Source organism: Microtus ochrogaster, linkage group LG2 (assembly GCF_000317375.1).
Source record: "Microtus ochrogaster isolate Prairie Vole_2 linkage group LG2, MicOch1.0, whole genome shotgun sequence".
In the NCBI taxonomy this organism is placed as follows: domain Eukaryota; kingdom Metazoa; phylum Chordata; class Mammalia; order Rodentia; family Cricetidae; genus Microtus; species Microtus ochrogaster.
Window position 1 is genome coordinate 33,527,790 of NC_022028.1, and position 25,388 is coordinate 33,553,177.

The 25,388-nt window shown below is 52.3% G+C and overlaps 1 protein-coding gene across 1 annotated transcript in view; it reads right to left on the bottom strand.

The window, feature by feature from the left end:
• The window catches only part of Slc29a3 (solute carrier family 29 member 3), a 33,138-nt gene that overhangs the window by 6,476 nt on the left and 1,274 nt on the right, over window positions 1-25,388 (bottom strand). The window contains exons 2-5 of the mRNA XM_013351144.2: window positions 24,125-24,423; window positions 10,544-10,626; window positions 3,411-3,637; window positions 373-535 (exon numbers count right to left, since the gene is read on the bottom strand). Of these exons, the coding sequence (XP_013206598.1) occupies window positions 373-535; window positions 3,411-3,637; window positions 10,544-10,626; window positions 24,125-24,423 (772 nt within the window). The remainder of the gene's footprint in view (window positions 1-372; window positions 536-3,410; window positions 3,638-10,543; window positions 10,627-24,124; window positions 24,424-25,388) is intronic.

The window sequence follows — 25,388 nt, forward strand, 5'->3', positions numbered from 1 at the left end:
CATTAATAACCATGGGGTTAAGAAAAACAGGAATGTGTGAGTGTAAATGAGATAGACAAACTCCGCTAGGCTGCACCTCCTGCTGGAGCAGGGGGTGATGGCGGAGGTGCATTCAGTGGTTAGGAACCATTACTCCTTATTTTTCTTGCCCAGTCCCACCTCCACTGCATATAGTCTTCATGAACCTCAAGCTTGCCAGCCCTAGGGGTTCACATTTCCACCCAAGATCAACTCACTGACCCCGGAACCAAATTCTTACATGCCTCAACCCTCTTAAAACTCACAGTCCTGGGGAACAGGCAACCCATAAGGACAGGGACCTACGATCCCATTAAATGAGCAGATGTGGAGAGCAGGGCAGAGGGACCTCACCTGACATACTCCAGCCGGGGCAGCAGAAGGTAGAGCCACACGCAGAGCCCAAGGAAGACTGCTGCCGTGAGAAAGAAGGCAAGGGCGCTGTCCCGCACATCACTGGACGCTGCCAGGTCTACAAGTGAGGCCACGGCACTGACCGTCCCTCCCATGGCTCCCCCTGTGGAAAGCAAGAGGACATCACAATAGGCTCAGGAAGACACACTGCCTCAGAAGACACACACACACACACACACACACACACACACACACACAGTGAAAACACCCTGGTGTTCACAGCATCTGAAGCTGGATGGGAGGTTGGGAATGGGGGTAGAAGTGGGGAGTTCCCGCAGCCTGAGTTCCAGAGCTTTGGACAGTGGGCGAGTGTTTCTGTCTACCTTACTGCCGCTCTCACACTGCAGGAACTGCCCTTTGGTTCCAATAGACAATTCTTCCAACTTCCCCCAGATATTTCTACCAGCCCAGATGGGGCTGGAAGTCAGAACTTGAGACCAGGCGAAAAACACAAACTAGCAGAGTGATCAAGGGAACTCACGCTTAAATCAGAACCCAATCCCTGTTTGACCCTTCAGTCTGTGTGCTCTCTGACAAACCTCTTGACCTCTCTGTGCCTCAGTTTTGCTCATCTGTAAGTCGAGTGTTTTGAGTGCCCACCCCTTAGGACTGTTCTAGGGATTAAAAGGATTATTCCATGTTAAACAGAGTCTGACACAGACAGGAGCCAAACGCCAACTAAATCTTCAGATTCCTAATTAACTGTTTAACTATTCCCATCTTTCCCACATCAAAGCAGCAGCAGCAATGGAGTAAACCCTTTGCCGGGGGGGGGGGGGGGGTTGGGGGAGGCTGCCCACTTCGGAGAAGCTGTAATCCCCACCTGGGAGCTCTGGAAGAAGCAGGGTTAGCTCAGAGAGCCGCTCGGTGGCCGCTGGAGGAAGAGATCTTAACAGCCCCACTGACTGATCCCCTCTCCCTTCCAACTTGAATCTACAATATTATCAGTGGCAGCCACAAACTGGGCCTCCGGGAGCTCATCCCTCATGACTCCCGCTATCTCATCAGTTATGGAAATACATGCAAATGAGGGCTTTGAAAAAAAAAAACCAAACCACCAGCACAAAACAAATGAATTGTTCCTCAGATGCCAACATGCACAGAATTCACAGATGGGCTCCTCTGGACAAAAAGCAAAGGCGGGCTGGGGGCCACAGGGAGACTAAGGCACCTCGGCTGGTCCAGGGTGCTGGCCTGGTTGGTGCCAGTGAGGGCCCCACACATTACTTTCCTCCAGGGCTGACATCTCAGCCCAAATTTCACCTACCCTTTTAGTTAAGACAGAGTCTCACTATGTAGCCCAGCCCGGCCTGATACATTCTTTCTGCCTCAGTCTGTGATGTACTGGGGTTATAGGTGCGTGTCACCATACCTAGCGTCTCCCACTTTTCCAAAAATAGACTCAAAAAAATAATAATAATTCCCAAGAGACACTTTTCTCTGGAGCTCTACAGGTGGACACAAGGGGCTGTTTGCCCTTGCTTGTGTCCAGCAGGGCTGAAGCTGAATTGAAGGGCTCCAACAGAATGGAGGCAGATGAGCAGATAGGAGCCTCTTTTTGAGGCCAGTGGTGACAGAGGGATTAGCATTTGATGGCCAGTCTGCTCAGCCCAGCCTGCCTTTCTGGAAGCAATGCCAGGAGCGTGCTGACTGTACTCAGAAAACTCAATGACAAGTTCATTTTTATTTTCTTTTAGGCCCAAGGGTTTCCTGGGATAGAAGCGAAGCCTAATCCTATATCAAAAATGGCAAGCAGACGGAGCTCATATCTCGACTCTGATCCAAAGAGAGTAATTGCCTCAAGTGCTGGCTTGAGAGGGAATTAGAGGCTCAGGAGGAAAGATAGGGATCTATTAGTGATGTCTGGCACTGGTATAGAGTGGGGAGGGGATATGCGCTTGTCAAGGTGCCTGTCATCCCTGCCACATGCTACCTGGCATATTAACTAATAGACACAGTCCTGAGCATCGTGCAATTCTTCTCAGGTAGGCAAGTGCTAAAGCCGTCTTCTGAGCACCAGGGACACACGGGGACAGAGAAAAGAGCAGCCTCCAGGCTTGCTGTAGGGGACAGTGGTCTTCCCATAAAGCAGATGCTAACTGACCCAGTTCTGTTTACCTTGTGGGGCCGTTTAGGTGAATGATAAAACTGCCAAGGTCCCCGTAACAGGCTTAGCATCCACTTGCAGACTTCAGCTAGAGAGATGCCCCAAGTCAGGACCCAAGCAAGCCATGGCATGGCACGGTCTGGGAGAACCAGGAGCATAGTCACTAGGCTATCGGCTCTGATAGGACACAGTCTGGTCCATCTTTCCGGAAGCCCCTGGCAGGGGGTGGAGCCTCCATAAAACTAGAAAGGAAAGAAAGGCAGAGAAGAGGAAGGAAGGAAAAGGAGGGGAGAGGAAAAACTAAAGGGAAGAAAAAGGGACAAGGAAGGAGGAAAGAAGGGAGGGAGGAAAGAAGGGAAGGCTGGTTTCAGAAAGGATGCTTTGGAGGTGTAGACTTCCATCATGTCTGTGATCTTATCTCCCATCTACCCACTCTTGGGCTGGCAAGACTTCTACACCTTCCAGGGAGCCACAGAGACCCATCTGGAGTCTAGATGGGCCAAGGGCTGTGGAAGTTCTTCCCCATATGGCTTCCATTGTCACATCAAAATGAAGTGCTGTCAGATGCTCGCGGTGTGTACAACCTGGACCTATGCCACAAGATAGCCAGGCAAACACGGCGGGGACCACAAGGAGTACCACCCAGCCCAGGGCCTTAATTGAGCCACTCCTGTGGATGCTGAATGGAGCAGTGGAGAGCCAACTGTCTTCTTAATCCACTGTCCAAGCTGCAGGCTGAGCAGAATGAACAACTCTCAGCTATCGTCTCTGGGATCATTTGCTTGGTGACACTAAGAAAACACAGTGGACCCAGGACACATTTCCTTTTCCGGAAGGACCACTGTGGCTCCCTCTCATGCTGGGCTCTCACCTGATATCAATGCCTGGGCATTCCTCATGGGAAACGAGCCTGTCAGACCATACACGCTGCTGTTGAAGATGGTGGAGGAGCCGCTGACGATGGCCATGCACGCGATGGTGACACCGAAGAAGCCTCGGGTCCAGGAGGAAGTATCCACCTTCACCAGCACAATCATAACCACAAAGATGGCCAGTGAGACGGACAGCGAGGCCAGAACACGGACATTCACTGGGACCCTGGGGAGAGGACCAAAAGTGGTGGGAGGTGATTGGACTCCCCTCAGGGCCCTACATGGGTCAGCTGGTGAGTCACAAGAGAGAAGGGGTGGGCCTCACAGAAGACTAAGACACCAGGCAAGATATCTGTCTTCAAAACTACCCTCTTGTTAGACCCATCTAGCGCTTAAACAGCACAGCCACCCCGCTGCCTTCTCCAAATTTGACAGTAGGCAAGGGAAGAGGTTCACCATCATTGATATCACAGAACTTGGCTTGTGCCCAATTTTCTCCTAAATGTTCTCCACACTCCACCTCAGTCACCTCCCACCCCAGCTCTGTGAGTCTAATGCTCCTCACACCCCACCTCAGTCACCTCCCAGCTCAATCCCCTCCCTGTTCACAGGTAAGGAAGCTGAGCTCAGAAAAGTTAGGAGCTGGCTCAAGGTCACTCAGCTGTGGGCCCAAGGAGCTCTCCTAAGGCTTCTTCTAGAAGGTTTTAGCTGGGTCAGCAGCTGCTGAGACCACACCCTCACAGTCCAGAGCCAGGACCCCATGCATTCCATAATAGCACTACCCTGCACCCAAGCCAAGTACTCCAGCTACCTCCCCAGCTCACCGACCCGGAAGGAGGGCAGGGATGGGGACCATCGGAGATGGCTGTGCAGGTCTCCACTGTAACAGAGAGAACACCATCCCAAGGCTGTCCAAACCATCATCAGATTAGAATAAGTCTGATCAGATGTTCAGTTTCATTCCCCACTAGCCAGAGAGAAAGTGGGAGCTGAGAGAAAACCCAGATTAGATACAGAGATGTTCTCTGGATTAAAACAATAGCAACCAAGTTCAACTTATAAGGAGAGACAAACAGATCTGTGCACACAACCAGGTGGGAAGTGATTTGCGTGGAGGGAGGAAAGTGTGATTACAAGGAGCTCCTGCCCCTGGCTGATGCTACTTCTGGATCCAGAGAGGCAGCTCAGGGCTGGAGGGAGAATGGGACCACCCACCCCATCCCCCTTTGTAAGGGGAAGGACACAAAGGGAGTCCCCAGAAGCTGGGGTGGGATCTTAGGTGAACTTGGCTCCCACCCAGGCTTTTCTGTGACCCTGTGTTTTGATGACTGTCTTACACACAGGAGCTGGGTGATGACTGCATTCCCGGAGCACAGGCACACACAGCAGGGTGGCAGGGCTCAGTGCATCCCAGTACTAGATACTCTGGCAGGAGGGCTGGTGGCATCTCGGGGCACAGCTGAGGGGCCTCAAGGAAGAGGACACGTAGACACAAGAGGCTATCTGAGCCTTGTCAAGGTGAGCTGGAGACAGGCAGAACCCCAACCTGCATGTAAGCGTCCCATCTACCTCATGAGCCAGGCCTTAATCTTCAGAGGGGGCAGGCACATGGTGGGTCTGCAGGCTTGCCTGCCAGCATCTCTTCTCTGGGAGAAAGTGTTTCTTCAGGCCAGAGTGATGGAGGTGGTGGGCCATGCCACCCACACCGGTCCAGACTTAAAGAACAGTCATTGGTGATCCTGGCTACCACAAGTGGCCCACACAGCTCAGTCAGTCCTCCCTGGGATGGTACCATGGACCATGCAGTAAGCAACTGCTCGAGTGTGTCCCGCTGCTGGTTGCCACCTTGCCAGCTCTTTGGGGAAAGGACCACATATGGAGTGCACCCCCATGAAGATGCACAGAGCCCCAGGACCATGGGAAAAGGAAGATTTCCTGGACCCAGCTATGCCTGAGGGCAAATCTGACTTTAACTTTCAGTAAGAGAACAAATGACTACTTCCTGCCTGCCATTCATTCCTGCACACACCTACCCACTAACACAGAGACATCAGGGTTCCAGGGAGGGGACAACACAGCCTAAAACTCCAGGGACACTTCCAGGACACAATGGCCCAGGGTTAATTGGACGTGACAGACTACTGACTTCCCAAGAGCAGCCTACAGCCAATGACTGGTGAGATTGGTAGATACCCATCCTAGTTCCCCCTGGGGGTCAGGGAGAGCTCCCTTAGATTCCAGAGGGCCCTGGTGGCTCTCTATGTGGCTGGTGACAAGGCTTCCTCTCCTGGTTACTTTCTTGCTCTCTCCACATTCACCCCCAAATTTACTACATGCTTGAATTTTTCCTTGTTTTGGGGCCTGCTTTTGGGAAACTTCTAGCCTTAATAACCACTAGGGCCCCATACTAGGGTGCCTCTTCTTAGACTCTGTGGGGCTTCAGACAAAGTAGGGCTGGAGGGAGGGCCAGGTAGAGTGGCTGGACCCCTGGAGCCCACAAAAGGCTGTTATGATAAATGAACCCAGTACCCTGGAGGCTTGCAGCTAAGCCTCAGATGGGATGCTCAAGGTGACCCTACACACTTACCTATCCCACAGAGCCCCACCTTCCTGGCATAAGAACTCACTCACCCACCCACAAGGCAGGAGCTAGCACACTGCCTGGCTTTGTCATGGATTTGCTGTGAGACCTCGGACAAACATTCCCTCCCTCTGTTCCTTCCCTCCTCATCTCCAAAATGAGGTTGGCCTAGGTGATCTGAGGGTCTGACTGAAGAAATCTACTTGGCGACACCTTGGGACACCAAACAGTTTTCAGTGATTCCCTGGGACACCTGGTGAGGGATGTTGAAGGCAGAGACTGACCACAGAGGGAGGAGGTATAATGCAGGCAGTTGCCCCAGCTATATACTTCACTCTCTGTTCCTGCCTTGTCCCTGAAGTTATGGTGATAAGGTCCTGTGGGGTGCCTGGGACTTGGGCAAAAATGGGTGGCTTCTTACTCAGCCCCCCCCCAAGAGGAGCAAACAGCAAAATCACCCACTGGACTGCTTGTGACTGTCCCTTACCTGCCCAGGGTTCCTTATCTCTCTAGGTCCTGTCTAAGCAACCCACAGCAGAGCCCCCAAGTCCTCGGAAGACAATTCCCAGTGTCCTAGCACTGGATGCCATGAAGTTGGAGGCCAGCCTTACATACACGATGGGGCACACTGCCTTTCCTCCGGCCGGGCGGGTGGCTTGGGATGGAAGCCCCTGGAATTCTAGGGTCATCTAGGCAAGTGCCAGCTCACCTGGTGTTCTACTCTAGGTAGGAGGCAGGCTGAGAGGCCACACCACCCCACGATGCTGGAGGAGGGTTGCCCATCCCCACTTCACTCCCTTGCCAGTGAGCGCTCAGGACCCCAGGGGATTGATTTCTTCCAAAATGTAAATCTAGCTCATCTGTATTTATAAAGCCGCAGATTTAACATAATAAAACACTTGGCGATTATGGATGAGCCAGTCAGAGCAGCCAGAGTGCTCCAGGAGGGAGGGAAGGAGACGTTTCAATCTCCCACTTTAAATAAAAAGCAGCTTCGCCCCAAACTGTCCTTGGCAGCTGGCAACAAGTGAGGCTGGAGAGCTGTTCCCCCAGGGCCCTCACGTGTAGCCTGAAGCCGAGACTAGGGAACCTGTGGAACCACTTTCCTGCTCAGGCCTCTCCTAACCACCCTCCCCCACCTGCCTAGCAGCCTGAGGCCTGCCCCAGGGGGCTGCAATGCAGGGAACTAAGCACTCACAGGTAGCCAGCAGGGAAAGGAGATCACTCTTGAAAAGGAGCCCAGCTCTAGCCTCAGTGACCAAGCGACCCGAGGTGGTCCCCTGAGTGGGCAGTTTTCCTTTAAGCAGGGCCACTGATTGGCTGACTGGCTATTAGTAGTGGATGTCATACACTCCAAGATCCCAACAGGAACTTTCCACTGTTACTGCTGACCCCAGAACTGGGCCACCAAGGAGAACATCGGGGATGTGGCCCCTGCTGTGGCACATCTGTGACTGGAACAGGAAAAGTAGGATGTTGTGCCAACCTCCTAAGTCACTGTACACACATGGAGATGCAGCGTAGGGTTAATAGAATGTAGACTGTCCCTCCCTGTCAGATGATGGCTTGGATCTTAAGGGGGCAGGCATTCTTGTCCACAGGTAAGTGAGCTGTTCTAGCTGGATAAATGCCCAGGGTCACAGAGCAAGTGAGAAGTCACAAGGCCTGGAAGGACAGAGGGTAGGTGGGATGGACCTGCCTACCACTGCAAGTGCTCTTGTCTTTGTTTTTTTGTTTTTGTTTTTTGTTTTCCATTTTTTTCTTTTCCAAGACAGGTTTTCTCTGTGTAACATCTCTGGCTGTCCAGATCAGGCTGGCCCTGACCTCAGAGATTCACCCGCCTCTGCCTCCCCAGTGCTGAGATTAAAGGTGTGTGCCATCAACACCGGGCACTCTTGCCTTTCCTGCCTTCTTCTGACCCCTTCCTCTCTGCTCTCTGGTCACTGTCAAGAATTCTACTCTGGCCGGGCGATGGTGGCGCACGCCTTTAATCCCAGCACTCGGGAGGCAGAAGCAGGCGGATCTCTGTGAGTTCGAGACCAGCCTGGTCTACAAGAGCTAGTTCCAGGACAGGCTCCAAAACCACAGAGAAACCCTGTCTCGAAAAACCAAAAAAAAAAAAAAAAAAAAAGAATTCCACTCTGTCTTCAGTAGCCGGCAATGCTGAGGAAACACCCAAGTCAGCTCTTAGCCACGAGAGCAGGAGATACACACTGGCCAGTTGGGGCAGGGACCCCAGAACAGCCACTCTGAGAGTGTCCTTGCTGGAGGCCAGGAGAGGTTTTGGTCCTTGGTCCCTTGTTACCTCTTAGCCTTGCCTGGAAGCTGTACTTGAAGATTTCACTGGAACAAAGGAGAGATACCCAAACACCTCGCGGATGAGCCAACTGGACTGATCAGTTCCTTCCACTTCCCACGCTCATTGTGTCTTCTGCCTTAAATCCTTCATGGAGCCCCACACTGGTAGCTTCATGGTACCCTATTTCCTGGGACCCCCTCCTGCTACGCAGGAGTGCTGACCTCTGTCCCTGAACACTCTTGTCTACTTATCTATATCTTCCTTTCTAAAAACTATCCTCTGTGGTGTGTGAATTTCATAGTATCAGCAACTCAAGAACCCAAAAGCCACTGGCTTGGGTAGCTGTGAGGCTGGTCCTTGGGTTTTCTGCAGCCTCTTTCTGCCCCACCCCACCTAAGTTCACTGAGAGCTCAGAAAGGCTCTGTTGAACTCAAGGATACTTCCAAATTTTCCCTGATCATTTATACCCCCAAAGACTGTGTGTCTGAAGTCTAGGGACCTAGTGGGGAGACCTCTGCAGGTAGCCCTAGGGGCTGGAAGGTGAGGCCGAGTTCTTCCCCCTCTCTCAAACTACACCTTAGAGCAGTGGTTCTCAACCTGTGGGTCGAGACCCTTTTGGTAGTCAAACAGTCCGTTCATGGTGGCTGCCTAAAACCATAAAAAAAAACACAGATATTTATATTAAGATTCAAAACTGTAGCTGGGCAGTAGTGGCACATGCCTTTAATCCCAGTACTCGTGAGACAGAGGTAGGTTGATCTCTGTGAGTTCGAGGACAGCCTGGTTTAAAAAGCTAGTTCCAGGACAACCAGAACTGTTATGCAGAGAAACCCTGTCTTGAAAAATCAACAATATTAATAATAATGAGTAATACTAAGAACACTAATTATATTATTATTATTATTATTAATCATTATTATTTTGTATGGTTGGGATCACCACAACATGAGGAACTATATTAAAGGGTCACTGCATTAGGAAGGTTGAGAACCGCTGTTTTAGAGGGATATCGTTTCCTTCACACTCCCTCCATGGGGATATGGGGCCTCTGTTTCCTTAAAACAGAAGAGGCTTTGTGACAGCCCTGACCAGTTGAGTGTGACAAAAGGGACACTATGTGGCTTGTCCCTGGCTTTCACAGAACATTGGCTCTTCAGCCACAATGGGAACAGTCTCTGACCCCATGTGAGCAAGCCAATGAGGACAGACAGACAGGGAGGTGGGAAAGGACAAGCATCTCCAGCTCTGTGCTGTCTGACTGCATCAGCATGTTCCAGCGTACCCTGGATGCCTCCAGAACCTCAAGTAGCAAAAGAAACTAACTACTGTTACTGTTGCAAACCACTGATTATGGGTCGGAATCTACTACACGACTGTGCCCTATACTATGATGTGTTTTCAAAGGCTGCTCTGTACACAGGCTTAGAATGCACACAGGATGCAATCTGCTCTTGCCGCCTATGCCCAGAGCAGACATTACTAATCAATCCCAGCACCCTTGCTAAGGTCAGATCTGCCTTAGAATGCTTTTCAGCAGGAGATCCAAGAACTGACAGACCATAGCTGAATAAATTTGTCACCACTGATCTGAAGCTTCTATGAAACATGTTTAAGGGAAACCCAGAATTTTGAATCACAGTGAGGCCAGCCATGATTATTGCCTAGAGGTAGCTTCAGGAAAATGCCAATAAGGTACTAGTACTGTTGCCACTGTTGGGTCAAACTGAGACTAGACAAGAAGGGACAGCCAGCAGAGGCTATGGGCCATACCAACTTACTTTTCTCTTGAATAAGACCTTCTTCCATGGTGTACACAGAAGCCTTTCTGAAGCATTACCTGTGAGATGCACTGTGAGTAGGGGACTCACTGGATGGTATCATCAACATATTACAGAGTAGGTAGGGCAGGCACTGTTAGCATCTAGCTGCTCTTGGAGCCTGTAGAAGAACAGCTTCCCCAGGTCTTGGCCTACAGCAAGCCACACAGTGTCCTGACCGCAAGGGCCAGTGGCCCTATAGGTCTCTCAAAGGCAGAGGGCCCTTACCTGGGTGTCACTATAAGTGGCTGTAAATGAGCACTGACCCCTGACTGGAGCCCCTGGCACCTGCTCCAATCTGTAAACTGCACGACAAGGATAAACTGCCTGCCTCCAATTTGGGGGACCACCATTTAAGATGAAAACTCCTGCTGTAGAACAGAGGGGCATGAAGAAGGGAGGGGGTGAAGGTCGGGGAGGCAGGGGGTGACCTACCTGTTGACAAGCAGGAAGTTGGCCACGAGGCATAGCAGGGAGGGCACAGTAGAGGCGACTGCCAGGTAGCTCTCAAAGTAGTTCTAGAAACACACAAGGAAAAAGGCTGCTTATCACTCGGGGGTACTGAGCGCATGAGGGAGGGCTGCTTTCCTGTCCCGGACACCTAGGAGCCTTGGCGAAGTCCACCCAACTCCATGTGGTTCCACCCCATCTCCAACCTGACAGTCATTCAACCAATAGCAGTCATTGACAGCAGTGCTACCTTAGCTGCGCTAAGTGCTGAAGTCACAGGGAAGGCTCTGGCTCTGTCCTCGGCTCCTGGGAGGCCCACACTTCCAGTGCTCCACTTGCCCCACCCACAGATTGGATCATGAGAGTGAGGCTCAATAGAGAGTTAAAGAGGAAAGCCCACCCTATTAATCTTGTTGGCTCTTTGACAGAATGCAGTAACCAGCCTCTCGGACTGTTTAGACAGCCTCAGTCCTGGGAGATTCAGCTCTCCCAAGGCTACTGCAGAAAGTCAGAAGGGTAAGTACCTCCGAGATTAGCCAGGGAGGTGGCGACTATTCACCCAGAGCAGGATCAGGGGCTTGTCCAGTCACAGCAAGCTGGGACTCAGGGCTACAGACTAGCCTAATACAAATTGAATGCATCTCTCAAAACCCCCAAAGCTGCCCTCTCAGTTAGGATAGACTTGATTGTGTGAATATTATCTCTGGGTATCCCCAACTTCTAAAAACAACCACAGCAAGCTGTGAGGGAGGGGGAGCCAGTGGCCCTGGCTTCCACCCCCCCCCCATACTACTACTGGGAGGGGGTTATGAAGGAAGAAAGAGAGGGAGAGAAAGAGAGGGAGGGAGGGAAGAAGGAAGAGAAAGAGGCAGAAGAAGGGAGGGAAGGAGGGGAGAGGAAGAAAGAATGAAAGGTAGGAAAGGAGGGAAAAGGGGAAGGGGGGAAGGAAGGAGAAAAGCCAGTCAAGGGTTGACTATCTTGCTTCGGTCGTGAACCCCAGATGAGCTTTGAGCTGCAGGAAGGGCTTACGGATATTAAACATTTGCTGTGTACCGAACAGGAGGGATTTAAATGGATTACACCATTTGACTCTAAGCAAACAAAAAGAAGCATCGAGTATTCCGCTCTGGAGTGCTTAACTCCAACTCACAACTGAGTTAATGCACAACTCACAACTGAGGAAACAGATCGCAGGAGCCAAGTGCAAAGAACAGCGTGTGTAAAACCCTCATCCTGTCTACGGGAGGATGGAGGAATCCAAGATGTGCTTCTTGCCCCTCAGGAAAGCAGCGCATCCCACTGGGAGTAACAGGAGGAGTGTGAAGGCTTTTTCACAGCCCCAACCCCGGAGAGCTGCGAGAATTTCCTGCTAAGTTTAAGTTTGTACAGTTGCTGCTGCTTGACAAACCAGAAGCGAGGTGAGTGGCAAGGCGTTCCAGAGAGCAAGTGGGCCCTACCCTGGAGAAAGTGGGAACTGATGGGTGTGACAAGAGGTCCCAGGGGCGGTGGGGCGGTGGTGGGGCCTTGACAGAGGATCTGATGGCGCAGACAAAGATGAAAGGCATAAATGTCCGGGGTATATCCTAGTCTGCGGCACTGACCCTCTGAGGTCCCTTTGAAGGCTGCAGAGGGCTTTGTGCTCTTTGGAAGGGGGCACTCTGACTGTAAGGTGACAGCCTTGAAATTAAAATGATAATCGCAGCTCATCAGCCGTGAGCCTTAGAAATAGCCTTCCGCCTCTGAGGTGCCCCTTCATTGTCCCCGTCCTGATGGGCTCAGCAGAGCCTGCCCTGGGCTGGGCAGTCAGTCAATTACCTCCTGACACACTGGCTGAGTCCACGTGAGGCCAGGCAGGCAGAAGAGGAAAAGGAGAGAGCAAGGGACAAAGGCTAGATGAGAGCTAGCAGGCAAGTGGAGAACCCCTACCCCTGGCAGGCCCCCATCATCCTTTGACCAGACCTGGAAGTGTGCCTACATGAGGTGAAGAACCCAGTTCACTTTTTCCAAGTATGCTCAGCATCCCTGGGTATATTAGGGATGGGGATTTTCCGCGTAACTAAATAGCTGGTAGCCGAGCTGAAGGCTGTGCCTTTTAAGGTTGGAAAGCTTTTCAACACCAGGGCAACTGCATTGTTAAATTTCAAACCCCAGACAAACGGCTGAGGTGCCTATTAACATATCAAAGCAGACCTGACCTCCAGGTTCTTCCAACACCCCAGGGTTCCTATCTGGTAAATAACCCACCTTCTACCTTGAAAATTCTTCAGTCCAGGGGCTGGGCTGCCTTTCCCCAGAGGCTCTTCCCTATATAATCCAGACATTTTGGTTACAAAGATACCTTTTCGATCTTTGGCCTCTTGGCTGCTGTACCTGGTTCCCCTCTCTCCCCTTCCCCCACCCTCCTCCCTACCTGGCCCTTTTCAATCTGGTCATGTCCACTCTGGACTCTCCCAGACGTCTCTGACTCTGTTAGGTGAGCACTCCACCAGTGAACTACAGTCCTGGCTCTCTTTATTTTGAGACACCGTCTCACCAAGTTGCCCAGGCTGTCTTTGAACCCACTCAACAATCCAAGCAAGCCTTGAACTTTTGCTCCTATCTCAGCCTCCTAAGCAGCTGGGATTACTGGCCCAGCCTGGTGGCAGACACTTAAGATGACTCCATAACTTCCACCTGGGGCATTCACAGCCTGGTGTGACCCGCTGTCAATCATGGACTTCTGCCCAAGAGAAGTAAATGTGACAGGCATACATGGCTGAGTGTCCAACAGTATGAGATGATGTCTTACTAAGCTCTACATCTCTACCGGGAACACTGGTCTCTCCAGCTTCACTGTCCCATCTCTCTGTGGAAATGCACTGCTCTCCGGGAAGGACACTTGATATATGTGCTACCAAGGCCCACCAGGCCTTTGCACTGTCTACTGTCCAGGTTGGGCCCTTTAGCTATGCATGGGTCCCGGGAAGGGTGTTGGGGGTAGGGGTTGAGTCAATGCCCCAGAGTCAGCTCTGACCGATGAGAGGCAGGACATGAAAAGGGTTATAATTCCCACCCTAACTGTGGTTCTGAAATGTGATGAGGTTGCCATGGCTTCTGGGGCGACAGTCCATGTGCCTGGGTAGTAGCTCTGTGTGTGGCTAAGCTGTAGTCAGCTCTAGGGTCCTGAAGCCTGTGTTTGTTCTCTGTGCCTGTCTCACATCCTTGCCCCTCACTCTGACCCCTAGCAGAATCCTCGCAAAAGGTTAGCTATGTGATGGAGGCCAAGCTTTGGCCAAGCCCTGTAGAGCGGTGTGGTACTGGTGCTGTTCCTACAGACTCCTGAAGACTGGAAGGCCAAGTAGGTTTCATGAGACAGCAGGTAGAAAACAATGACAAAGCAGAAGGGCAGACTGGACCCCAAGCACCAGACCTGAACCTAGTGGGCCACCGTAGGCATCAGTCAGGGCTGGGCAGCCACTGTCCATCCCAACAGCGCCTTCTCTTTTAACTCATCTTTTGCTGGTATCCTAGCGCCATGTGCAGGACAGCACAGTGCACGTGTGCACGGCTCCCTTTGGGGGTCTGGAGAAGCACACTGCCGTGGCACAGGAGACACCATATGGTAAACACAGAAGGAGGTGTGACCAGGGCCTTCCCCTAGACTCCTCTGGGTGGCAGCTGGAAAGACTGGGAGAGTGTGTCCACAGACAGGGCAGAAGGGGGAGGTGGAGAGAGAGGACACTCAGCATGAGGTGAAGTTTTACTTTGCTTCGTCCCCTCTGGGAGCCAACCCGAGGCCTTGCTGCCCTCAGCTGAGCACACTGCCAGGATTCTAGACAGCCATGCTCTCAGGGTGCTCATGCCAGAGGGGGCCTCAATCCCACTTGGGTGCCCAAAGCCAGAGTGAAGTGAGAGCCGCTCTGAGGAAGCAAGAGGCATACCCAGCATTACAAAACAATGACAAACCGGAGGTAGCATGGTGAGCAGCAGTGGGCAGATTTCTAAGCCTCTTCCTGATGGGGTTGGACCCCCAAAGCCTCCCAGTCCTAGGTAGCTGTGCCAGCACAGAACCCGGACTATAAACAGAACCTAGCCACGGGTGCCTGGTAGCAGCAGCCTCTCAAGGGCCCATGAGTGTGAACAGGTTACTCCAGGTCAGGGCAGGGGGTACGTGCTTCACTTGCGGTGCAATAAGAAAAGCCATTTTCTTCTGCTGTGCTCCGGTGTAAACCCTAGGAATCAGAGAACCACTCTTCAAATGAAACTTAAAAGCCTAGCTGAGCCAGTCAGCCATATGTGAGGCCATTTTCCAGCAGAGAACTTCCTCCAGCCACCTCGCTGAGAGGCCCCGTACTAAGCGGCTCTTCTGGAAGAATCTGATTCTGGGCTCAGGGTCCAGGTAAAGAGGTTTCTCTGGGCAGGGAGGGCCTAAAATGAGCCTGTTTATCTCTGGCAGGCCTTGGATAAGCTTCCTCTCCTCGGAATGCCATTAGGACCCTTTGATATGAGCGGAGTACATTAGTCACGAGCCACAGTAGCCTCCAAGTCTGAAGCTGCTGCCACTGAACATTTCTGTGTGGCCCCCACCACCAGCGTACAGTGGAGGAGGCAACTGGGCTCCTGCAGGGTAAGAAAAGTGATTCCAGCCTGGGGGTGGTAGATCAGGGCAGCCAAGCATTACCTGGATCACAAGGCCATGAAATTAGCAGCAGTAAGCAGGCTGCAGCCAAGAACGATTGGCCATGCAGGCGCATGCCTTCGACTCTATGGCTCCACGGCCTGCGATGCTAAGGATGTATCCCCATCCTGGTACAGTCTGCTCCAGTCGGAACAAGGTAAGAGGTAAACAGATGGAAGGCACTGGCTTCCTGTGCTCCTGAGGTCCCCTGAGAGGGGACATGGGCCTGGGATATGGGGAAGTTTTAGAGGCTATGCCATCTCCAAAAACCAGATAGGAGGCCAGGTCCCCAGAGGCTGGCTAGCTGGGGGAGTGGGGATTCCAAGGAGAGAACAAAGCTGAAGTTGGAATCAGATAGGGGCACCTCAAAACACTTAAGTCAGTCCATCTGAGCCACCACAGGTCCCTAAGGATGGGGAACCCCCATCAGATGGTTCTCCCAGCCCTGGGTCCCTTGACCCTTTGGGCCATTTCCAGGGCAAGGAATACTGAGAAATCTCGCTCTCCAAAGAGCAAAGCCTCCCCAGCCTTCCATCCTTGTTCATACTTTCTGGTCCCTTCCAGAAGGTCAGCACAGCTCCAAGGACTTCTGGAAGGTGTCCCCACTTTTCCTATCTGCACAGAGTCAGGAGCACTCTCTCTTCCTTTCCCATCATAAGGGAGCACTCCTTTTCACCCCACTGCCAGAAGGAAGCACTGTCCTTCCTCCCATGAAAGAGCGGGGGGGGGGGGGGGGGGGGAGTTCCACCTTAGCCCACGCTGACTGAATCACTGCACCAAGACTGCCTGACTCAGCTGCACTTTCTCCTCCAGGGCTGGCTGGCTCTTCCTTCTCTGCGTGGGTCAAGAGCTCAAAAGAATTAATTTTTTTTTTTAAAGCACTTTGACTTCACGGGTCCTCCTCCCACCAGGTCCTTCCTTCCCTTCCTTCAGGACTCCTAGAAAGCCTAACTCTACCCTCCCTGCAGAGAGCTCTGTCTGCCTTCCTCCTTGGCTGCCCTGGGAGACTATTCCTGCATAGGGTCCCAGGGTCCCCACCCACAGCCTGCAGCCCCCAAGCCCGGTCTCCATCCTTATCCTCCTGGTATCACATGCCATGCCTTCCGCAGAGGGTCCAAGAGCCCTCCTCTGACAAGAGGGTACTCTTGGAACCCCGAATGACCCCTGATTTGGAAAGGAAGTCTTGGATCAGACTGAAGTAAAGGAAGGTGAACCCTGTACCCAAGGCATGGGGTACACATGAAAAGAGAGGGTGAGCACATGGAGGGGGGCCGACACAGAAATGCTGAGGGTCCGAGGCCCCCAGAGGCTGCAGGATATGAGGACTGCTCTGCCCAGGAGCCTTGGCTCCTGCCTCCCAGTTTGACAGGCTGCTGAGTTACAGATGAAACACCTGTCTCATCTGTTGGCATCCACACACACCTCCCAGCCCCATACAACCCGATCTGTGCCCAGGCCTGTATCACCAAACAGTCCTAGGGCAAAGTGTGTCTTGCACCTTTCTGTAAACATGAGGATAGGGTCCCTTCTGTGACTACTGCCTGAGATGGCAGCTTTACTGAGCATCCTGGGGCCCTAGAAGCCTGAAGTATTTGATCATTGGTCCTCACAGGCCAGGCTAGTCACACTCATTTTGTATACGTGCACACACGAATGACATGTATTCTTCGGGTATGTGCACTTACTTATGTTTATTTGTGAATGTGGAGGTCGGAGGTCAACGCCAGATGTCCTCTTTGGCTGTGTCCATCTTATTCTTTGAGATGGGGTCTCTCACTAAACCCGGAGCTCACTGCTTTGGCTAGACTAGCTGGCCTGCAAGCTCCAGGGAATCCTCACATCTCTACCCGCCCCCAGTGGTGGCATTAAGCATACATACTGCTCATGCAGGCTTTTGTATATGGGCGCTGGGGATCTGAACTCGGGTCCTCATGCTTATACGGTAGGCGCTTTAGCCACTGAGCCATGTCTCCAGCCCTCTTCTCTTTACTCTCAAAGATGCCCATGAAGCCCCCAGTCAACAATACAAAAACCGAGGCGGCTAGCTCTCCCAAACCTGGGTCCCCCTGCCTCAGGCTGAGGAGTGAAATGGCCGTGTTCTTTCTGACAATCCTGTACCCCCACCCGCCAAGCCTTCCCAAGGCCCCAAGAGGACAAGCCAGATCTTTGCTGTTCCTCTTTCTATTCCTCCTACACCGAAACCAGCTAGCCAAACAGTGGCTCTGGGGGCCCACAGAAGGAAGGGCCAAAGAAAAAGGATCCTGAGAAACACACACACTCACCAGCGACAGTCACTGTCCAAGTCTGCCTGTCTCTCTTTAAGCCATGGGGACACAGAAAGGTGACCTTCTTAGGAAACTCCCTAGCTCCCATCCAGCCATGCCTGCATGGGGCAGCTTCTGGAGCTCCTCGGTGGGGCCCAGGAATCAGTCAGGGCCAAGAGCCATGCCTGAGACATAGCAGTTCAGGATGTGCTGCCATTGGAGGGGCCTCTCTGCTAGCCTCGCCAGGTGCTTCCTCTCACATGAATGGCGGTTTCACTGAGGCAACAAACTTCTCTGAAGATTCATGTGGTGCCAGAGCTACAAGTTGTGACTGGATTACGTGTATACATGTGGGGCACGCACACACACACACACACACACACACACACACACACCAGTGACAGTCTAGTAGAAACCCAGGCCCTCCACTGTCCCTGCAGAACTTAGTCAGGGCCTACCCTTAAGAAAAGTGCTCCAGGCTTGTGCAAGGGCTCCAATTAGCTTTGCTCTCAGCTTACCCTCATGGATCGACCACATTAAAAAAGACACTGGCAGACAGCCAGGCTACCTTCTAGCATGCTGGGGAGATAGTCTCTGGATTCTAAGGATACAGGTGGGAAGAAATAAAATCAAAGACAGAGAAAGAGAGGGAGAGATGGATGGGCGTGGGTGGTGTACAGGCAGAGAAGGATAGTGTGCTGGTGAGGAGAAAATCAAAAAGGAACAGGAGCTGCGGAAGTGGCCAGAGATGTGACTGACAACGCTTTAAGAAGTGGAAAAGCTGAAACAGAAGGGGGAGCCATCACAGGTGTTGCACACTGGGAACCGCACACTGGCCGGACCGTGGTTAGCAACAGAGGGTAGACAAGAAACCTAAAAAATGGCTCATTTTTGGTTTTTGAGTCTACAGATGGCTTCAGCGGCCATCCACATGAGCCAAGTGATTGGCAACTGGCAGGGAGAGAGGCAGCTGACCCTCATCCTGATGGCCACCTACCCACACTCTATGGCAGGACAGCTCGAGTTCCTTGCAGCCCACTGACCACTGCTGTCTCTTTTTAAGGTGTGGTAGGGCTCAGGTAGGGCTTTAATTCACTTTGGTGTGTGGGTAGGTGTGGAGAGTAGCACCATGATTTGGGATCGTACTTTTAAAAAGTTCTTGACCAAACAGGCTACCTTTCCTCCATCTGGAAAGAAATCCATGCCACACTAAAATCTGCCTCTCTCTAGGACACCAGTGTTCCTATACTGGGGATAGTCTTGCAGGTCTGGTCCCCCTGGCAGCTGGCCACATCTGCACCCTGGGAAGCAAGTCTGAAGGATAGGGCTGGGAGCTGAGTACACACTAGGTACCCCAGCACTGATGGGGGCTGTAGCCCCACTCATCTGAGCAGCCACCAGCACGTTCCTTCAACCTCTACCCACCTCTGTGAGCAGAGGACACATGTCCTCACACCTCACAATGGCAGGAGGCGTCTTACGTTACAGGCTACAGCGCATGGCAGGCTGGGAAGCAATGGGATGGGTCCAGGCCAGAGTTCCATTTTACTCTATTTTCCTTTTTGCTGCCTGTCTTTCATAGTACAGGTGAGCTGTACCGTTTCCTGGGGCCCTTTCCTTTGACCACCCTCTTCTTCTGGTGACAAGTCGTTGCCTCTATTCAGTGTGGTGATGTCCCCTGCAGCAAGGACCAGGAGATTATGCCTACGAAGGCTCTGCCTGGCACAGGATCCTGCTAAACATCACAGAACTAACGGTCAACTTGGTGATCTTAGCTCAGTAAAGACCACTGCTGTGGCCCCACTTCTTTGCAAAGCCTGGGGAGGTTCCTGGGTCAGTCCAGGCCTCGCAGAGGTTCATAGTAGTGGGGAGGGATGACATATATGCCTTTCCTTTTCAAGGCTTCCTATCATCTTGATTTTGCACCCCCCCCAGATGACTCCTATTTTTGTTTGTTTGTTTGTTGAGACAGGATTTCTCTGTAGCTTTGGAGCTTGTCCTGGAACTAGCTCTTGTAAACCAGGCTGGCCTCAAACTCACAGCGATCCGCCTGCCTCTGCCTCCCGAGTGCTGGGATTAAAGGCGTGCACCACCACTACCTGGCAATGACTCCTATCTTGAGGTCACATAGGTCCCACTGCTCCTGTCCCTAAGCCCTGGAGACAGGAAGAAGACTATGCAGCAGCCCTCTTCCCGGCCACACACTCCTGGCGAGCATCTCCCAGAGACAGTGGAGAAGACCCAAGCCCATCCCTGGCTGACGTGTGGCTTGGGGACAACCCAGACACACTGAAGAATCAACCAAGCTTAATGATCTTCCATTCGCCAAGCCTCCCCAGCCAGCCCCCTGCCCCCACGCTCTGTAAGGGCTCTATCAGTCCCCCACCCCAGCTCTCTGCTATAGGGAAGGTCATTCCTTGGACTTCCGGGTAGGGTTGCTCTAATTCTCCGAACAGGAAACAGGCTTCCCACTGGCAGGTTTGGCAACTTGACTACCACTGGAGGAAGTCCTTTGAGATGGCTTCCTGGAGTCTCTGGAGCTCTGGCCACAGCCCACTTAATGACAGTTGCTTTTCATCCCAGGGTGCCCTCTGACTTTGATCCTGATGTGGGTAAACCTCCTCCACAAAGCTGGCCATGTGTGTGCCCGGGTGAGTCAGAACTGGGTGGGTAGGTAGTTTATCACAACTCTCTGGTGACTCCACAGTGGCTGGATGGTGACAAGACAGGACACAGTTATTGCAGGGACTCTGCTGGTCTCCAGCTTGATCTAAATCTCAGTTCTGACACTTGCTAGCAAATGACCTTGGGCTGGAGGCCTCAGACCTGGGAGCACCTCAGTTACCCCATCTGGAAACTGGGGACAAAACACTTATTTACCAGAATAGCGTGGGGGTGATGGATGGGTAAGTCACAGCGTGGGTGGGTGCAAGCAGCATGGCAGGGACTTGGTGGTGGTCAGCAGATCTCCAACAAGCCCTCTGATAACCCAGCCTCCAGTTCCTCTTTTAGAAGCCATGTCATCCTGGTTCCTTTTAACCCTTCCCCTCTGGAGTCAGGTGCCTGCTCTTAGTTATATGAGGTAGCTCCCAGATTGTGCTATCCTGTGGCTAGGCGATGCGGACTGGACTAGTAGGCGGTAAATACTGGAGTGGGACCCCCTAGGTTCCTCCATCTGCTGAGTCAGCTGCCCCCAACCCTATTGGCTTTATCTGAGGCTCCTATTCCAGAGAACAAAGAGGAGAGGGCAGGGAAGGCAGAAGAAAGCTCTCTAAACCATCTCCAGACCTGCCGGCGACAAGAGGAAATGAGCCCTGGGATGGGAGATGGCCCCAAAGGCGACCCAATGGGGAGAGCTGTCCACATTCCTTCTGGGACAAATTCCTCCACCTTAACAACACACCGGAGGAAGGTTAAGAGGGAACAAGCTGTCTCCCTGACTCTCGGTGACCCTCAGGACACAGGGCAGACTGGGGCTATCAGCAAGATTGGAAGAGAGCAGGAGGGAACTAGCTGGCAGCGGGTGGCACAAATAGAAGGCAAAGAAAAAGAGCCCTGTCAAATGCAGACAGGCCCCCAGCACGCTTGCTTCCCCAGCCTGGCCCATGAATCGAGGGGGTGACAGGTCTCTCATCTCCGATGCCAAGAGCCAGGAGCTGCGGGCAGCAGGCAGGTACTAGGCCTGCACCTGCCAGCGCTCGAGCACCACAATAAAGTATCATAGCGGGACCCGGAATGCTAAGTGCCTGCAGCTGGGAGGGATTGGGAGCACCGTGGCCTTTCTCTGGCAGGCCTGAGGATGGATGGAGGGGGAGGGACAGGTGCTCACACAGCCGAGCCCTGCCCTGGGGAGACAGACAGATGGACAGACAGGCAAAGAGGTTCTGGAGGAAGTCCAGTGGGCAGTTTCAGTTGCGGAGGCCTGTGGAAAGCTGAACAGCTTGTGTCACTAGTCCATAAAAGAACGAGGCCAGTCCCACATGATGCCAGAGATGCTGTTCACACAACACCTGGGACGGTGGTGCCAGGCTTTATCCCGTGATGTGTAATAATGGGCCTCATTGCCACAGCTACCCTAGGAGGGCAGTATAACCAGTATATACATAAGGAACCAGAGTGTACAGGGCCCAGAGCCAACAGAGGCCACATTCTGGGGGAGCTTCCTAAAGGCCACCGTTCCCATCAGTCACCTGTGTGAATATGTAAGCCCTGACTCCAGGACCTGGGTAGAATGAGCCTGTCGCCAACAAGTTCTCAGGGTGTTCCTGGTCCCACAATTCCATGTGGGGGGCAGTAGGACTCTAAACCACCATGGTCTGTCCCTAAGAGCTTTTCAGGTACACATATGCAGTGATAGCCCTTCTCCAGATCCTAGAGCCATGTATGAATCCACAGGCATGTAGTAATGGCCCCTCCTATGCATCAGAACCATGTAGGCAGGGTGAGGGGTATGTAGCAGTCAGTGTCATATAAACCTTAAAAAAGGCCAGTGTGCCTTCAGCCAGATCCCCAGGCTACGTGTCAGGGGAGGTTCTAGAAGTGGCTTCAGGCATGTGTGCGGTGGAGCCTTGGAGTGATGCTCAGAGAGAGCCCATCCATTGTCTGACTTGTGACATACAAAGCTGAGCCGTGTTCTAGAGGGCTGGCCAAGGACTCAGAAGGGCTTCCAAAGAAAGAGACGTGAGCCACCTCTGGGGCCACCAGAGGGGTTGGCTGGGGTCTGCTAGCACATTCCTTCTTGTCCCTGAGGGACCCACAGAGGAGGAGCACAGGGCTCAGCAATGTCAGCCTCCTGTGCTGGCATGCTAAGAACTAGCTCTGCCCCTAAGCGTGTTGCAGGCGAAAAGAGCTAGGTCTCCCAGGCCCCGACCCACTCTCCAGAACCACTCTTTTTTTTTTTTTTTTTTTTCGAGACAGGGTTTCTCTGTGGCTTTGGAGCCTGTCCTGGAACTAGCTCTGTAGACCAGGCTGGTCTCGAACTCACAGAGATCCGCCTGCCTCTGCCTCCCGAGTGCTGGGATTAAAGGCGTGCGCCACCACCGCCCGGCTCCAGAACCACTCTTAACAGACGCTTTTACTAGGTACAGTCAGGTTCCTCTGAGCCCTCCTCCCTTACTAGGCATTGACCTCGGACCTTATGACGGTGCAGCTTTCCTTAGAGGATGACATAGTCACAGCCAGCATGGAAGGAAGGTTTCTGTGGTGACCTCCACATGATCTGGCTCAAGGTAGAAAAATAAGACAAAGGACTCTGAAAGCCAGTGCCTCCTTCTTGGGGCAGTCCCTGCTCACCCTTCAAATCCCTCTGCTCCAGGCCACGGGGGCCTGAGTGTGTCCCCAAGACTTCACTCCCCTTAGAACATAGATGGCTTATGTCTGAGTGTCCCCCAAACTTTCCTATACAGAAATACATTCCTCACCTGGAGGGAGTAAGAAGATGGAAACCGCATCCGTCTAGGATGTTTAGGGGGGACTGTGGTTAGTCATGGGATGACGCCCTACAGTTGCATTCTGGTGGCTTTACGAGAAGAGGGAGAGGGACCAGGCTCACATATGCCCACGCTCATCTTCCGTTGTCACAAGACGCCTTGTGCCACCTGAAGATGACGTGCCTAACAAGAAAGTCATCACCAGACACAGTGTCTCAACAGAGAGGGCTGTAACCAAGAGTCAAAGCAATCTTCCTTTCTTCAGAATGGTCATCACTCACCTGACTGGTGGGACTTTGATCCCAGTCATGGTGAACAGACTGGTACACTCTGTCTCCCCTAGCTATAGGGCCTCTAGTTTACAAGGGTGTTACAAAACAATGTTACAAAACTATGCTTAGACAGCGATCTCTCTCTCTCTCTCTCTCTCTCTCTCTCTCTCTCTCTCTCTCTCTGTGTGTGTGTATGTGTGTGCGTGTGCACACGTGCACAGGACATGTTAAGGGGTGTGAAGCGTTGGTTTTAAGCGCTAGGAAACACAAGAAGACTACATTTCCCAGCCTTCTCTGTAGCTGATAGAGTCACGTGATTTAGTTTGGACCAATAAGATGTAAAGAGGAGGAAGGTACACCTTCTAGGAAGTGTTCTTACAAGCAACAGGGCTTCCCTCCTTTCTGTCTTCCTATAGATGTCATAATGGATGGAGCTTTGACCGCCAGCTTGGATTACGAGGTGACCTTGGATGTGAGAACTAGCAAGGAGAAGCAACCCACGTGTCCAAAGTTGACTGTGACAGAAAAATGACCTCCTCTTGCTTTAGCTACTGCTATTTGGAATTTTCTGGAGCCCACAGCTGACTTGATGCTGTAAGAGTCGTACCTTTAATTTCCGGAGGCAAAGATTCCGTATTCTCACACGCACCATTACACATGGTATAGAACCATCCTGTCCATGCTCCCACAAACAATGGCAGACAATCTGAAGAATGGACTGGGTCTGCCCATCTCCATCCCTTCAGCCTCGGGAGGTAGAGAGGAGGCCTGGGTACCACACAGTACAGGGCCTAAGAGCCCAGTGGATTCTTTCTACTGCGCCCACCCAGACTCTGCACCAACAACACCCATATTATCAGCGTGTAAAGGTGCTCCCTCCAGCACCCCTAAGGATGGCCTGGCTCCAGGTTACCTGCTCCCCTGGTGAGGGAAATGGCTCTTACCAGGATGTCTGTGTCCTCGGAGTCCCTCCCTGACGCCAGGTGGGAACAGTTGCGGAGTTTAAATGCCCAGTACTCCTTGGCAGTTACAAAAAAGTTCCAGGGCAGTAGGCTCCCAATTCCCAGGCAGAAGAAGATGATGTAGGCGCCATTGAAGCGGTCCTCCGGCCTCTGCAGGCCAGGGGCTGGGTAGTCTAGTAGTTTCCCCAGCAGGGCTTCCTGGTCAGCTTTGCGAGGGCTGCTCAAGGCTCTGTAGGTAGCATTTGAGCTGTGATATACATTGTCCTCAGAGGCAGCGGCCACTGTGGGAGCAGAGAGACGCAGAAGGGGCAGGTTAGCAAACACTGAGGCTGGAGACTGGCTTAGCCTAGAAGACATCTCAAGCCCATGCTAGGTCTACCCTGTCCTTGAAGTCTGGCAGGAGAGCTCCAGGTTTTAGGACCAGGAAGGAAGATAAAAGTCAGACTAGAAGAAGGACAGGCTATCAGAACTGGTAGTGACTGCAGCAGTCACCTCAGCTATGCAAGGACAGCACAGGTGATGCGTAAGTATGGGACAAGTGGCATGAACACCCTTGCAGCTACAGATTGAGGCAAGCAGTGCAGAAGGGCAAGCCTGGGTTAAAGGCATTCACATCCGAATCAGAACCCTTGATGGGCAAAGAATGAGACCCCAGCTCTTCTACATTACGCAAAAAGATAAGCAGGGGGGAAACCACACACACACACACACACACACACACACACACACACGTGCTTTTTTTTTACATATGCTCAACATACCGCGGAAGACACACAGGGGTCTTCCAACAGTGGGTGTCTTTGGAGGGAGATGGGGACAAGGAAGAAGTGTCACTGTTAATTCTTATTTTTTGTGCCATTTGAATTTGAGCAATGTATATTAGCTGTTCAACCATTAAACTGGGCCAGGAATAATGGCACACACAGGCCTATAACTCAGTGGGACTCTGGAGGTGGAGGCAGGAAGAGCTGGATTCAAGGTCAGCCTCTGCTACGTGGAGAATTCAAGAGTTAACCTGGACTAAGTGAGACCCTACCTCACAAAGAAACAACTTCTGTCCTTCAGCACATGGCTACACCCAACACGTGAGCCATGACAGTCAGGTGCTAGGTACGACCTACAGATAAGAAGTTTGAGGCTCAGAAAGATCAAGTCACTTGCCTAGGTCACAGTGGCATGAAATGATACAGCCAGGCAGTCTGCATCCCCCCTGGGGATTCCTCAACTCCTTGCCCAGGGATGGTCT